The 13,728-nt window shown below is 41.7% G+C and overlaps 1 protein-coding gene across 1 annotated transcript; it reads left to right on the top strand.

Moving 5' to 3' along the window:
* The first annotated feature begins 3,722 nt into the window (after positions 1–3,722).
* On the top strand, positions 3,723–9,931 carry PEG10 (paternally expressed 10). The gene is given in 2 exon segments (XM_037046460.1): positions 3,723–4,882; positions 4,885–9,931. Coding segments are annotated over 2 exon segments (2,019 nt in total). The 5' UTR covers positions 3,723–3,993; the 3' UTR covers positions 6,015–9,931.
* Positions 9,932–13,728: the final 3,797 nt, after the last annotated feature.

Here is a 13,728-nt window from a genome sequence, read left to right as displayed (position 1 = left end):
ATTCAGTGTTTTCCCTGGCGTCTGCAGGGTTTTTTTTTTTCTGGTGTCTTACTCCTGGCTCTTTCCTGTGGCGCATTGCTTGCCTTATCTCTGCCATATGTAACAGGGTCTTTAAAAAAAAAAAGTATGCATGTTTACACTATAATAATGTAAGCTGTAATTATAATACAAAACAACTAAATTTAAAATGCTCAAAATAATTTAAATTTGGGGCAAGTAGATTATTTAATGGTGCATAACTGTCATTTAACATTTTTGTAATGTAACATAATGTGGTTACATTTACAAAATATGAATTGAGGGTTTTAACTGGCATTATTAAACACCTTTATAAAATAAATCCATACTTACTGCCAGTGAGGTGTACCATGTTTGTATTTCTAAGTAAATGAAAAAAATTTAAAATGTAGTTTTATATATTACAAGCCATGCAAATCTTTCTTGTAGGAGGCAGTTGGGGGCCTGTTTGGGTGCTCCCCCAAATCTGTCATACTCCACTCTACCCCCAACAAGTATACAAACGTGCTTGTAATAATTACAGCTTTCAGTAAGTCTCCAGGCCTCTTTTACTGGACCTTGGTAACCTGACCCCCCTCCTCTTGGAAATTCTCTATCTGCATTATAAAGAAGTTCAAAACAGTGGTAAACACATGTGCATGTTAATGATCTTGCATTTTACAAATAGTGCATATACTAAAAAATTTTTAACATTTAAAAATGTAAAACAATTAAGAATTGCCTAATGAAATGTCATTTTCTAATGGAACGTTTAATGTATAGTGGTTTTTAGCTACTATAGCTCTTTGGTGTGTTTGGGGAATAGACATTTTTAGAGGTCATCCTGATCAGTCAAAGATTAAGTAAATGTATGTATTTAATTCTTAAATAGACTAACACTGAACTCTTTTCCAACATATAAAAATGGTGTGATTTGGCTTTATGCTGGGTGTCCTTACAGGTTTTAGGGAAGGGGCCTCTTGACCCCCACCTCCCCAATCCAGCCTCTATTAAGGGGGTATTTAAGGATCTATAGTTCTGTAATTTCAAATCCAGTCACAATGCTCCTGTTCCCTTAATAACCTGCGCTCCAGTTGCTGTTAAATATGTTTCAAAACTGCTTTACATTAATAGTTAACCAGCCTGCCCACTACCCAGCACTTTTAATGGTTAAAGTACCGTGTGCTAGACATTTATCTCTTTTAGAACTTAGGAGTCCCACTCCAAAATTACATTTCCTTGAGGTGGGAACCTGAGGCCTGATGTCATTAAAGGGCGGGGGTCTCAAACTGGTGACCTTGCAGGCCAAATGAGACCCTGAATTTGTTTGTCTAGCACTGGATTAAGAAATTTTTAAAGAATTAAAAGAATTGAATGTATTTTGAGAGGGGGACATACATTCCTGTGTTGCATAAACTTAAGTCTAAACTTAGTTGTCTAAACTTAAGTCTCTTTTGTTTTATATTACTTTCCTGTCTACCAAAAGCATTTAAATTTTAAACCCTTATTGATATTCTGTTTCCCTAAACAATTTAGTGATTATTTGCTAATTTCTTGATGTGTTGTTACTTCTAACCTGTCATTGTGTTTTGCAGATGATTAAAACAATCAGACCTGGGCCTGAATAAATACCACCCCACTGACCGTGATTGACATGTAGGTTAACCTTCTTGACCTTGGTCAGGCCATTCCAGGCCGTTTCAGAAGTCTTCTGTATTTTGAAAGTATTGATGTTTGAATGACAGGAATGGCATCTGAGTCACGTGACCTGTGCTTATTAGGATTTTAATGAGACAGTAACATTCTTTATTCATTACATTTAATAAATAAATATTGAATTATATTGTGGTCTTATATTCTAGGTGTCTCCAATAAAGTTGTTTCTAAGGAGTTGGAAATAAAACTAAATGTCAAATTGTTGTGTTAATTGTATCTTCTAATTCCTAAACTTGAATAGTTTATCTTGAATGTCAATGATTCATTGTTTTTGTAACCTAATTTATGAAAGTACTGGCCAATCAGTACTTTAAGTAGGAAGGTTAAAGTATTTAAGATGACACGGTAAATCTATCCATAAAGGATCTGCTTTCTGTACAGCCACTCCTTGGAGAGGCCACACCAATACCACAGGGAATAAGGAACATAGCTGTGGGTGCAGGAACTGGGGCAAGGGAGGGTCCTGAAGTATTAGGGGCAGTCTTAGGGAGAAAGGAGGGAGGGGTATTTCTCTATAGCCAGGGACAGAGCTAAAGTCACAGGTATATTTGATTAGCGCCACCTTTTTTTAAAATTTCTACCCTCGTATTATTTGAAATGGTAGCTATTTTCTACCTAACTTCTCTAAAGAATACATATTTATCTCTTTTTTGTTTTATTTTATGTAAATAATTTGGTATCCATTTTTACCTTTATGGGTCAGAGAAGAACAGGCCTGCCAAATTTAAATTGAGCAAATAGGCAGTCTGCCTGCTTTATTCATGTTGTTTCTAAACTTTTGAGCATTTTCCTAGAGTTTTCCAAAAAGGAGAATTTGATGCTCATTAAAAAATTATTGAAAAGTTCAAATAAATTATTCTAAAAACATTTAACCCTGTATTCAGGAGGTATATAGGCACTGTGTGCGGATTTATTGTACGTGACTTATTATCACTATTCACAAATTAGGTCTCTTAATCTCTTCTCTCCACTACCCACACCCCCACATTACTCACCTCCAGGAGTTCAGCCTCATTCCACTGTAAGTTACAAACTACAAACTTTGGGGTGGGGCTGCACTGACAAATCTTGTTTGTAAAGCAGGGATTGCACATTGGTGACCTACAGGTCAAATGAGACCCTGGATTTGTTTGACCAACACAGTATTAAAATATCTTTTGGTGGGAAATACGTACCCAGATTGCCATAGTTGCAGCCCATCCCTGTTTCAATCCTAATCTCTTTACACATGAAGTTTTTTTCTGTTTTTTTATTAATAGCTATTAATAACAGTCCACAGTTATTGAAAACTCACTATCTGTTTTACCTGCATCATTTAATTAAACCTTACTATAAGTTTGAAATGCACTGTTATTGGGCTTCTTCCAGGGTCTGGCTTTGTATATAGCCCGGCTTCTCCTAGGAGACAGCAACTACTTTTTGTTGATGGCCTCCAGGAAAAGGAGGAACTTTGGTCCGCCCATGTTGCTGGTCAGGGCCATTTCTGGCCCATAGAGAATTCTCTTTGGGAAGTCAAATTATGGTCAGAAAAGTAATTTAGACAGTCCTGTGGGGTTTTTGGCATTTTTTTTTGGGGGGGGGGTTCCTCTCTTATTGGCTGGAATATTATCTGTTATTCAGATAACTTCTTTGATAACAATTAGCCTTTTGGCCTTATTTTGTGTAATTGATTTGGCGGCCATCTTTACCTTAAAAGCCTATTTGGCTCCCTGGATTCAAACTACTTGTTTGGATTGTCTAAGTACTCTTATAGTTAGTAGAGTTAAGCAGTGTACTGTTGATACAGTTAGGTATTGTTCAATCATAATGAACAGATGACTTTTGAGGAGGTAAACATTTGGACATCAAAAAGAGGGTGTTTTTAATTTTTGTCTCTAGGAGTTTGTTTATTAATATAAGCACATAAAGAGATACTTTAAATATGAGTTTTAGATACTTTAAAAGCTAAAATCTTTGTATTGTGCTGCTTCGACATGTTGAATTATGCTTTTATCCTCATTTACAGAAACAAAAAGCTTTTGAAAACAAACAGAAGAAAGGGCGGAAGAGGAGGCCAGGATCCAGGCCTCCATCCCCACGATTGAAGCTACACTTGGGAGGTCCCCTCCCACCCCAACTCTCACCCTGGGGCCCGACTGCCCACCACCTCCTCCTCCTCCTCCCCCCAACGACCCCACCTCCCCCCCTAACTGCTGCGAGTCAGACCAGTACATCCCCACTCTGACCGAACGTGGGCGGGAGGATCTCTCTGAAGAGATCAACAACCTTAGGGAGAAAGTCATGAGGCAGTCCGAGGAGAACAACCACCTGCAGAACCAGGTGCAGAAGCTCACAGAGGAGAACTCAAACCTTCGCGAGCAAGTGGAGCCCACCCCCCAGGATGAGGAGGACGACCTCGAGCTCCATGGTGCGGCAGCTGCTGCAGCCCCACCCCCTCCCGAGGAGGAAGAGTGCCAAGAAGACCTTCCCGAGAAATTCGACGGCAACCCAGACATGCTGGCTCCTTTCATGTCCCAGTGCCAAGTCTTCATGGAAAAGAGCACCAGAGATTTCTCAGCTGATCGCGTCCGTGTCTGCTTCGTGACAAGCATGATGACTGGCCGTGCTGCCCGCTGGGCATCCGCAAAGCTGGAGCGAGCTCATTACCTGATGCACAACTACCCTGCCTTCATGACCGAGATGAAGCACGTCTTTGAAGACCCCCAGAGGCGAGAGGCTGCCAAACGCAAGATCAGACGTCTGCGCCAAGGCATGGGGTCAGTCATTGACTATTCCAATGCTTTCCAGATGATTGCCCAGGACCTGGATTGGAATGAGCCGGCGCTGATTGACCAGTACCACGAGGGCCTCAGTGACCACATTCAGGCCGAGCTCTCTCACCTCGAAGTCGCCAAGACGCTGTCCGGGCTGATAGGTCAGTGCATCCACATTGAGAGAAGGCTGGCCCGGGCGGCCGCGGCCCGCAAGCCGCGCTCCCCTCCGCGGGCGTTGGTGCTGCCTCGCATCTCCAACCACCACCAGGTGGACCCCACCGAGCCTGTGGGAGGTGCTCGCATGCGCCTGAGCCAGGAAGAAAAAGAAAGACGCAGAAAGCTGAACCTCTGCCTCTACTGCGGAAATGCAGGTCACTACGCCGACAACTGTCCTGCCAAGGCCTCGAAGGCTTCGCCGGCGGGAAACTCCTCGGCCCCGCTGTAGAGGGACCTTCAGCGACCGGGCCGGAAATAATAAGGTCCCCACCAGATGATGCTTCATCTCACTTTCAAGTGATGCTCCAGATTCATCTTCCGGGCAGACACACCCTGTTCGTCCGGGCCATGATTGACTCTGGTGCTTCTGGCAACTTCATTGATCACGAATACGTTGCCCAGAATGCAATTCCTCTGAGAATCAAGGACTGGCCAATACTTGTGGAAGCAATTGATGGGCATCCCATAGCATCGGGCCCAGTTGTCCACGAAACCCATGACCTGGTAGTCGACTTGGGAGAACACCGAGAAGTGCTGTCGTTTGATGTGACCCAGTCTCCATTCTTCCCCGTTGTCCTGGGGGTGCGCTGGCTGGCAACACACGATCCCAACATCACCTGGAGCACTCGGTCGATTGCCTTTGATTCAGAATACTGCCGATACCACTGCCGGATGTATTCTCCAATTCCACCAGTGCTCCCACCACCAGCACAGCCGTCCTTTTACTACCCAGTTGACGGATACAGAGTTTACCAGCCAGTGAGGTATTACTATGTCCAGAATGTGTATACTCCAGTGGATGAGAATGTCTACCCAGATCACCGCCTGGTAGACCCCAACATAGAAATGATCCCTGGAGCACACAGTATTCCCAGTGGGCATGTGTACTCACTGTCCGAGCCTGAAATGGCAGCTCTGCGTGATTTCGTGGCCAGGCATGTGAAAGATGGGCTGATTACGCCAACAGTCGCACCTAATGGTGCCCAAGTACTGCAAGTGAAAAGAGGATGGAAGCTGCAGGTTTCTTACGACTGCCGAGCTCCCAACAGTTTCACCATCCAGAATCAGTATCCTCGACTGTCAATTCCAAATTTGGATGACCAAGCTCACCTGGCAGCGTACACTGAATGCATACCTCAGGTACCTGGATACCCCACGTACCCTGCGTATGGCACCTACCCAACCTACCCGGTTGGATTTGCCTGGTACCCAGTGGGGCGAGATGGACATGGGCGCCCGCTCTATGTCCCTGTGATGATTACCTGGAATCCGCATTGGTACCGCCAGCCTCCGGTACCTCAGTACCCGCCGCCGTCTTACAGTCCCATGTGAAAAACTGTCATGTCCTTCAGAATCTCTGCCCTCAAAATGTTCCTGTGCAGCTTCTCAATCAGTGACAGTATGCTCAGTTGGGCTACTCTATCTTCAGGCCAGCCAGAGGTGCGGTCCTCTGAAATGGCTACAGCTTGGGGCCACCCTGGACTGGCACACATCCTAAAAGCCCCAAAATATCTCCACCATTTTCTGGGAACAACAGAAATTTGACCAACACATTATCTCTCAGTTTTCCACCTTAACTGCCATACTGAAATTCATAAGTGTACTTCCCAGTGAATCTTAGAAGCCTGGATTGTTATTTACAGAGAAGCTGATGCAAACAGGAGATGCTGTTTTTTGTATGGAGGGGGAGAGGAGGAGGAGGAGAACATGACTTTTTTTGCAGTTGCAGTAATCACGTCTTTGGAGAACTGACTCCTTAAGGAAGCCACAGTTGGTGCAGTGTGAACTGGCTTCCGTGATCTTTTTTGCTGCACCCTTAGAAACTTCACCATCTTCAAACTCCTCTTTCATTGTTCTTTTAATTCTCAAGGAGCAGCAGCCCGACCAGATCTCAGGAGCAGGCAAAATCCCTGCAACGGATACACCTCATGCTTGAGAAGGAAGGACCCTTTCAGATAGACTCTTGCGTGTTGAGCGTGCCTTCACATCCTGGTGTGAATCACATGTACCCAAGAACTCTGGCTTTGTCACAACACCTTACCATCATCATGCCAGCAATGGCCTCCATAAAGTGTTGGACCTGGTAACCGGAAACTGTTGGTGGTTCCAAGTGTGTTAGATGTTTCTGAAACCTGTCAATCATGAGAGCTAATAAGTAGCAAATCAATCATTGGAAATCTTAGGAGCATCTACTCACATCTCTGCCTCCTTAGGCATCTGGGCATTTCATCACCAGATCCCTCACTAAACTGTAGCATCAGGATGCTGAAGGAAAGGAAATGATTTTAGCACCCACACTGTTATGCCTGGAAGGGGTGTCTTTGAAGAAGAGAAATCGGGGCACTGGATACTGTCTTGAGGATATGGACTTTTTCAGTGAGCTTCAAATCCAGCTGCCAATGAATGAAAGGCCTCAGAAGGCAACTCAAAAGACTCAGACTCAAAGCATCAGACAACACAAGTGTTGTCTTCAGTCCAGCGAGATCACCTGGTCTCTCCTGGATGCTTTGGGTTAATCTGGGACTGCCTGACTCCCTTCAACCTGGTCTCCTGCTCTTACCCTGAACTGTTTGTCTAACCTCCTTTTCTGTTTAATTCTTTACCACTGCCATTAATCCCACTGCAGGATTTGTGTCATCCTTCCTGCCTGGTTGCTGAGACTCCATTTTGCTGCCACGCACAAAGGAGAAAGGAGAGGAGAAAGGAGCAGGCTTCAAGGAGCTTGTGTTTCAACACACAATCCTCGATTGCCAAAGCACGGTTTAAGCAGTAGAAACCAACATGGTGTATATTTTAAATTGCCTCTCAGGAAGAGGAGCCTAACGGTGAAGTTTCATCTTTAATCAACATTATCTTTCTACATATTCACTATCATTTATCCTTATTCTTGCATGTTTAAATACTTAAATGTTTTAGCTCTAGATTAGTGTGATATCCTTTATAGTGTTTTAAAGTGGTGACTGCTCAAAAATGATTTCCATTGAACTACAAAGTACTACCCAATTCTTAGTGCATTAGGGTTAAGCTCATTGAAATTGGTAAGTGACGTAGTGTAAAATAGTTCTTTACTGTGAACTTCTCTTACAAACACTGTGAATGAGAGGCTCCTCAGAACTGGAGTTTTGTATAATAGTTCATCTTGTTCATCTTCAGTCTTCTCTTTTACTTAAGCTCAGTTTTACCAATTAGGCCTTTAGAAGTCACGCCAAAAATATGCAAATTCAGAGAAGATACCTGATTGGCTATTTAATCCAAAACAACTTTTTTTTTTCTTTTTCAATGGAATCAGGAAATGTGTCAGTCACTCATGCGTTTTAGAGTACGTGATTATTTTTTAAATGGTGCATTTGTGCTTCTGGACTGTTTGGAAGCATCACTTCAGTTTACCTCAGATACCAGTCCATCCTCCATATATTTGAATTCAAGTTGTGTTGTGTCAAAACTTACAGTTGTCAATTGATCTTCAAGCTGCAGGGGGCCCAGGAATGGGCCGCTGTCTGCAGCCGCTGCATGTGCGCACGGACATTTGCCATCACTGCAAGCACGTCTGGAGATGCTGGCCGGCGACAGCGGTCAGGGAGAGCGAGCTGGTGTGGGTGCACAGCCCACGGATGAGATCCCTGATACCGATGGCTGATTAGTAAAGCTTGTGAAAGGTGTTTGGCAGTGTGCACTATGCCCTTTTGCTCTGTATGCCATCTATAAATGTAGGTGTGAAGGATAAGTCATCTCAAATTTATTGTTTTACAGCATCAGAATTTTACTAAGTTTCCTTTTACTCAATTGATTGTATTTTGTTGCTATTGATCAAATTTATGTTAATTGGATACTTTAAAATGTCTTGGCATTCCAAAAAAGATGCCTTTATTCCTAAGGAAGGAAAGAGAAAAGTAATTAAATCTCTAAAGAAGGTAGAAAGGGAGCAGAATAAAAGCATAAAGGAGATAAATCGGTCAATATCAGAACTGTTAAACAGAGCCAATAGTCAACCCTTTGAAACAAATTGGCGGAATTGACTGACTTTTGGCCCAAATTGGCAGTGTTAATTTAAAAATCAAGGAAGAAGTGATGAGCTCCCATTTTTAGGCAGACTTGGAGAGAACTAGCTAAGGTCATCATGCTAGAATATTGAAGAAGTTTCTATATAGCTCTGAAGGGTCAATTTAGTTTGAGCAACGAGGTATTTGTCTTAGGTGCTTGAAAATGAAGAATAAGTTTGATTAAATCGTGAGGTAGAAGAGTATACCAGCAGGTGGGAAAAACAGGAGGGGCGCAGCCATACTGTGCAGTCTGGATTTCTGTTTCAGTTTGCAGGTACCTCTTAGACTCCTGAATTGATCCAGTTGTCATCCACCACAGACATCTAACATCAGATTGAATTCCGTGATTGGCAACAGAGAGTTCTGCTGGGAAAGACCGGGGCAGAAGAAAGACCATCTGCAGAGATGAAAAGCTGGGTGGGAACCATGCTACGGTTGTCATCTAAAGGAAGAATGCACGTCTTGTGGAACCGGAAGTTCTCTGTTGCTTCAGATTGTAGAACGATATTGAATTGGTCTGTGGGAAGTTGGGTTTTTTTATTTCTTAATCAGTAATAGGGGATATAGTAATCATACGTAATTTTAGGGGGGGAGGGATTATTAAGTAATCTTTAGTGGGAGGGAGTAGTTAAACAGCATGATTATATATTAGATATCTCTATAAGTAGATGCATATACTTACTTATGATCATTTACCTTGTGATTGCTACTCTTAAATTTTTTAATCAACCTTGGAGGGAACTGCAGGGAGACTAACCTGTTTAGGGTAACTTGAACATGGATGAAAACCTTAGTTGAATAAAGTCAAAAGGTGACTGAATTGATCACTAAATGGAGGCTCTTTGTCCTGGGTGTATTAACTCCAGGGAACAAGATTGTGAACAAAGTCTTTAGAGAGTTACAGGGTGGATAGATACTCTTTGAGAAATTGTTGCTGAAGTGACATTGATAATGATGAGTTGTGATGAATATTCATGGAAGTTCTATGAAAATGATGAATAAGAAATGAAAATGATGAATGAGAAGCGTTGCTCCCATCGGTGGCCCTCCTTTTCCTTTTCTCTCTGCCCCTACGCCTTCTACCTATATCTCTACCCTTCCCCATGATTATTGCTGTATTCTCTTTACTCTGTATTTCTCTCAAATTACTAATACTGCATTGATGTTATAATGAATTCAATTAATAAAGATTTAGTGGTTAAGTGCAAATTGTGCCCTGATCATTTCAGCGTCTACCATGATCAAGGGAGCAGGGTGGGGGAGTGAATAGAGTCGGGGGGAGTTGGGATTGGAGAGTGGGGAGGGAAGGGAGTGGACAGGGTGGGAAACTGGGAGGTGGGGGAGTGGATAGGGTGGGGGAGTGAACACAGTAGGGAGTGGTGGGGGGAGGGGAAGGAATATGGAGGAATGAGGAGGGTGGTGCGAAAGGGGAAGAGTCCAGAGGGTGGGGTAGGGGATGGGAAGAAGGGGTGTGGCGTGTGGAGCTGGGAGTGAGTTTGGAAATGGAGGGCAGGTAGTGGACTAGAGAATACATTCATCAAACAAGCCAGTATCAATTACCCACAATATCCCAGGAAATTGACTAAATGATTGCAGCTGCAAAACTTGTGTAAAACGAAGTCACAATACTCACTACTGACGTAATATAAAAAACTAAAGCTGCAAAGCTGTAACACATAAAGCCACGCAATACATTCTATTGACCTGTGTAAAATTGATCATCAATTTTCCTTGGAATACTTGAGATTTATTCATTGAAAATGAAAACATTAGGGAGGCCAAGAAGTTACACCAAATGAAGTCAGGTAGTAATGTGTTTTAATACCAGTTAACATCAGAGTGACTGTGAAAGTGATCCAAAAAGTGACACATGAGGTTTGGGAGGCACACGTCTTACCAGATTTTCAAAGCAATGACATTAGTCAGAGTTGTCTAATAATAAGGTGCATGTAGAAAACCTGATCTCAATAGTGGTGATCACTTCCACATGTACAAATCGAACCATTTTGCTGCACACCTTCCATTGAGACAGCAATGCCTATTCATTAGGTCCCAATAAAACAAGAAAAAACCCAGCCAGCTCATTCCCACCCCACCAACAAATAAAAAACAAAAAAACCCAAAAAGGGGACTCCTACTGATGTGCCAGTTTGGAAGAGTTGCTGGATTCACGTGACATGGTGGTCACATAAACACTGGATACATAGCATATGTATGTGACTGAAAGTAAATGCAAGGATCTGGGCTAATATGGAAACACAACCAGAAACTCTCCCCGGAAGTGGGGTACCCTGAATAGTGGTCCATCCAGACCAGAGTTAACAGACTTACGTGGCGGTGCGGTGGGTGGAACTGCAGAAACTGGGAGGGGTGCACAGTCTAATGCCTATCAGCTGCCTGCCTGGTGGGGTATTTATTGACACAATGTGCTGTAAAAGGTAGGAATTGAATCACTTGAAAGGAAATGAAAAATCATATTAATTCCTGTTTTTTATACCTAGACTCCTCCCCATCCTGACCCCTGCTCCTCCCCATAAGTTACATGATTAAACAAAACTTAAGCTATAAAAGTTGCTGAGCCTCAAGACTATGACAAGGCTAGTCCAGAACATTAAACTCAACTGTACACAGCAATGGTAATATTTGTTGAAACCCATACCAGTTTTATGAAAAAAAAAGTGACTTCCCGGAGGGAATATCAACAAGTCTATAGCTGCAGAAATTGCTTCCAGAACCCCTTTTATCTGGTATAGTCCATGCCAGTCATCAACAAAAACAAATGTTTAAAATGAGGACCACACATACTAACTTAAAACACATAAATGTGCATTCATTTGTCAATCTCGAAAGAGGCTTGTTTCACTGATTGGAGTTCTGAGCTACTGTTCTTGAATAAATTATATCCATAACACAAAATAAGTAACACAAAAGTGAGAAAATACAGAACTTTTAAAAACACATAAAAGCAATTAAATATTAGTGAATCACTTTTGATCCTTACTCAAAAAATACACAAATGAATTGCAGATCAATCAAGAATTACAAGAAGAAAGAAGAGCTTAATGGTGAAGGGGGGGACGTCAACAGTATTCAGGGAATAATAAAGGCAATCCAAACTAAGATGAATGGTTTTGAATTCATAAATAAGGTGCACAACAAGAAGGAGGAGATATTTGGGGCTTACCTATAAAATATGTGATAGCTAGCTTTTTACCCAAGCATCTAATATTTCCTGGAGAAATTAAATACCCACCCCCACCCTTTATTCCCTTTCTGGCTTCTTCAAATATAGGTAGAGGGAAATCTAGATGGATAAATAATAAATGACAAATAATAAATAATAAATAGCTAGATAGCAAGATGACAGATAGATGAATGGATGGCTAGATACATGAATAAATGTGTGTGTTCAATTGCTTTCTTTAATGTGCCAGACATTAAGTAATTACCTAATTCTACACCCTTTGCTCTTTTTCTGGCTTCTTTGAATATACATAGAGATAAATCTGTATGGATAATTAATTAAATGAGTGAACAAGTAAATGGATGGATGGACGAAGAAATGGATGAACGGATAAGTAAAAGAATAAATGTATATGTGTGTTAAATAATCATCGACTTCTAATGTGCCAGACACTGGATCGTGAGTTGGGGCCTATAATGCTGGGTGCAGACCTGACCTGAGATACCTAATGAAGTTGAAGGAGAGCACCCAATGACTCTCCAGCAGAGCACCCCAGTCCACCATGGGTGCCCAAGTCATTTGGGAAGAGGCACTATCACATCATTCAGTGCAGAAAAAGACTCTTAATTTTTGGCATCTGAGTTTTTTCTAGAATAAACTAACATTCTTAAATGTTTATTTTATTAGTGTTTGAGAATCCAAAAGGATCCACAAGAGAAAGAGAGACTAGAATCAGGGGTGTCAAACTCATTTTCACCGAGGCCACATCAGCCTCTTGATTGCCTTCAAAGGGCCGAAATAATTTTAGGACTGTATAAATGTAGCTACTCGTTAACTGTTAGGGAGTTGAAATTGCATGCGGGCCTTTGAAGGCAACCGGAGGCCGAAGTGGCCCCCGGTGAAAATGAGTTTGACAGCCCTGGTCTACATGGTTCTTCCCTCCCAAATTAACTTCCAAAGAAACCCTTTTAGCACACTATAAAACTCCCTTATTCTATTCCCACATAATCCCTAGAGATAGCTGACACATTACAGTAGGAATCCCACCTCCTGGTAACTCAAAATAATTCACAGAATGATATTTGACCCAAGACAATTTCTAAAGAGAGCAAGTGAAACTCTGGAAAGTCATTAATCACTGTTTTATAGCTGGTCTTATAGTTCTTACATAAGCAAATCACCAAATTAAAATTAATTATCACCTGCATAACTTGTATCTTTGGCTAGTTTTTCTCAAGGAGCCCACGTCATAAGCCAAGAAAGAGATAGCTACATGCAGTATCCTGACACAGCCTTGCATGAAAATTCATGATAAATAATATTCCTTACTAAAAATAATTGAAACATGTTCTTTCTTTTCCAAGAGTTTCCATCATTATTTATATCTTACTTACATCAACCTGATGTTAGACTATGTCTAGTAAAATACTACAACATCCTTTTTTCTTTTGCCTCAATTGATTTCAAAACTCTGTGTATTGCTCATTTTTACAAGTTTGAGTCACCAGAGTATCACCCCCAACTTTTAGCACTGACTGGAGTTCTTAAGATTCATTGCAGTAGGGCGATGGTGTTTTACTAGATTTAGGAGCAAAACATTGGCATATCAAATTACCCTGTCCACCCAAAACTGAAATAATGCCCAGTTCTGAGACATAGATGTGAGCCGTGGTACTAAGTACTAACACCCAAGGTCGGGTTTGGGAGAGCGTTCACTCACCACTTCTCTTTGGAACCTACTTGAGAATAAACACAGGAAACTAGATGTGAATTAAAGAGTGTTTTTTTTTCTTTTTTAAATTATTTTTTAAGTTGAGATAAA

This window comes from Sturnira hondurensis, unplaced genomic scaffold, assembly GCF_014824575.4.
Source record: "Sturnira hondurensis isolate 20B ecotype Veracruz unplaced genomic scaffold, ASM1482457v3 Scaffold0005252, whole genome shotgun sequence".
Lineage (NCBI taxonomy): Eukaryota > Metazoa > Chordata > Mammalia > Chiroptera > Phyllostomidae > Sturnira > Sturnira hondurensis.
Note: the sequence above shows the minus strand (reverse complement) of the source record. Positions and strands in the feature narration are given on the sequence as shown.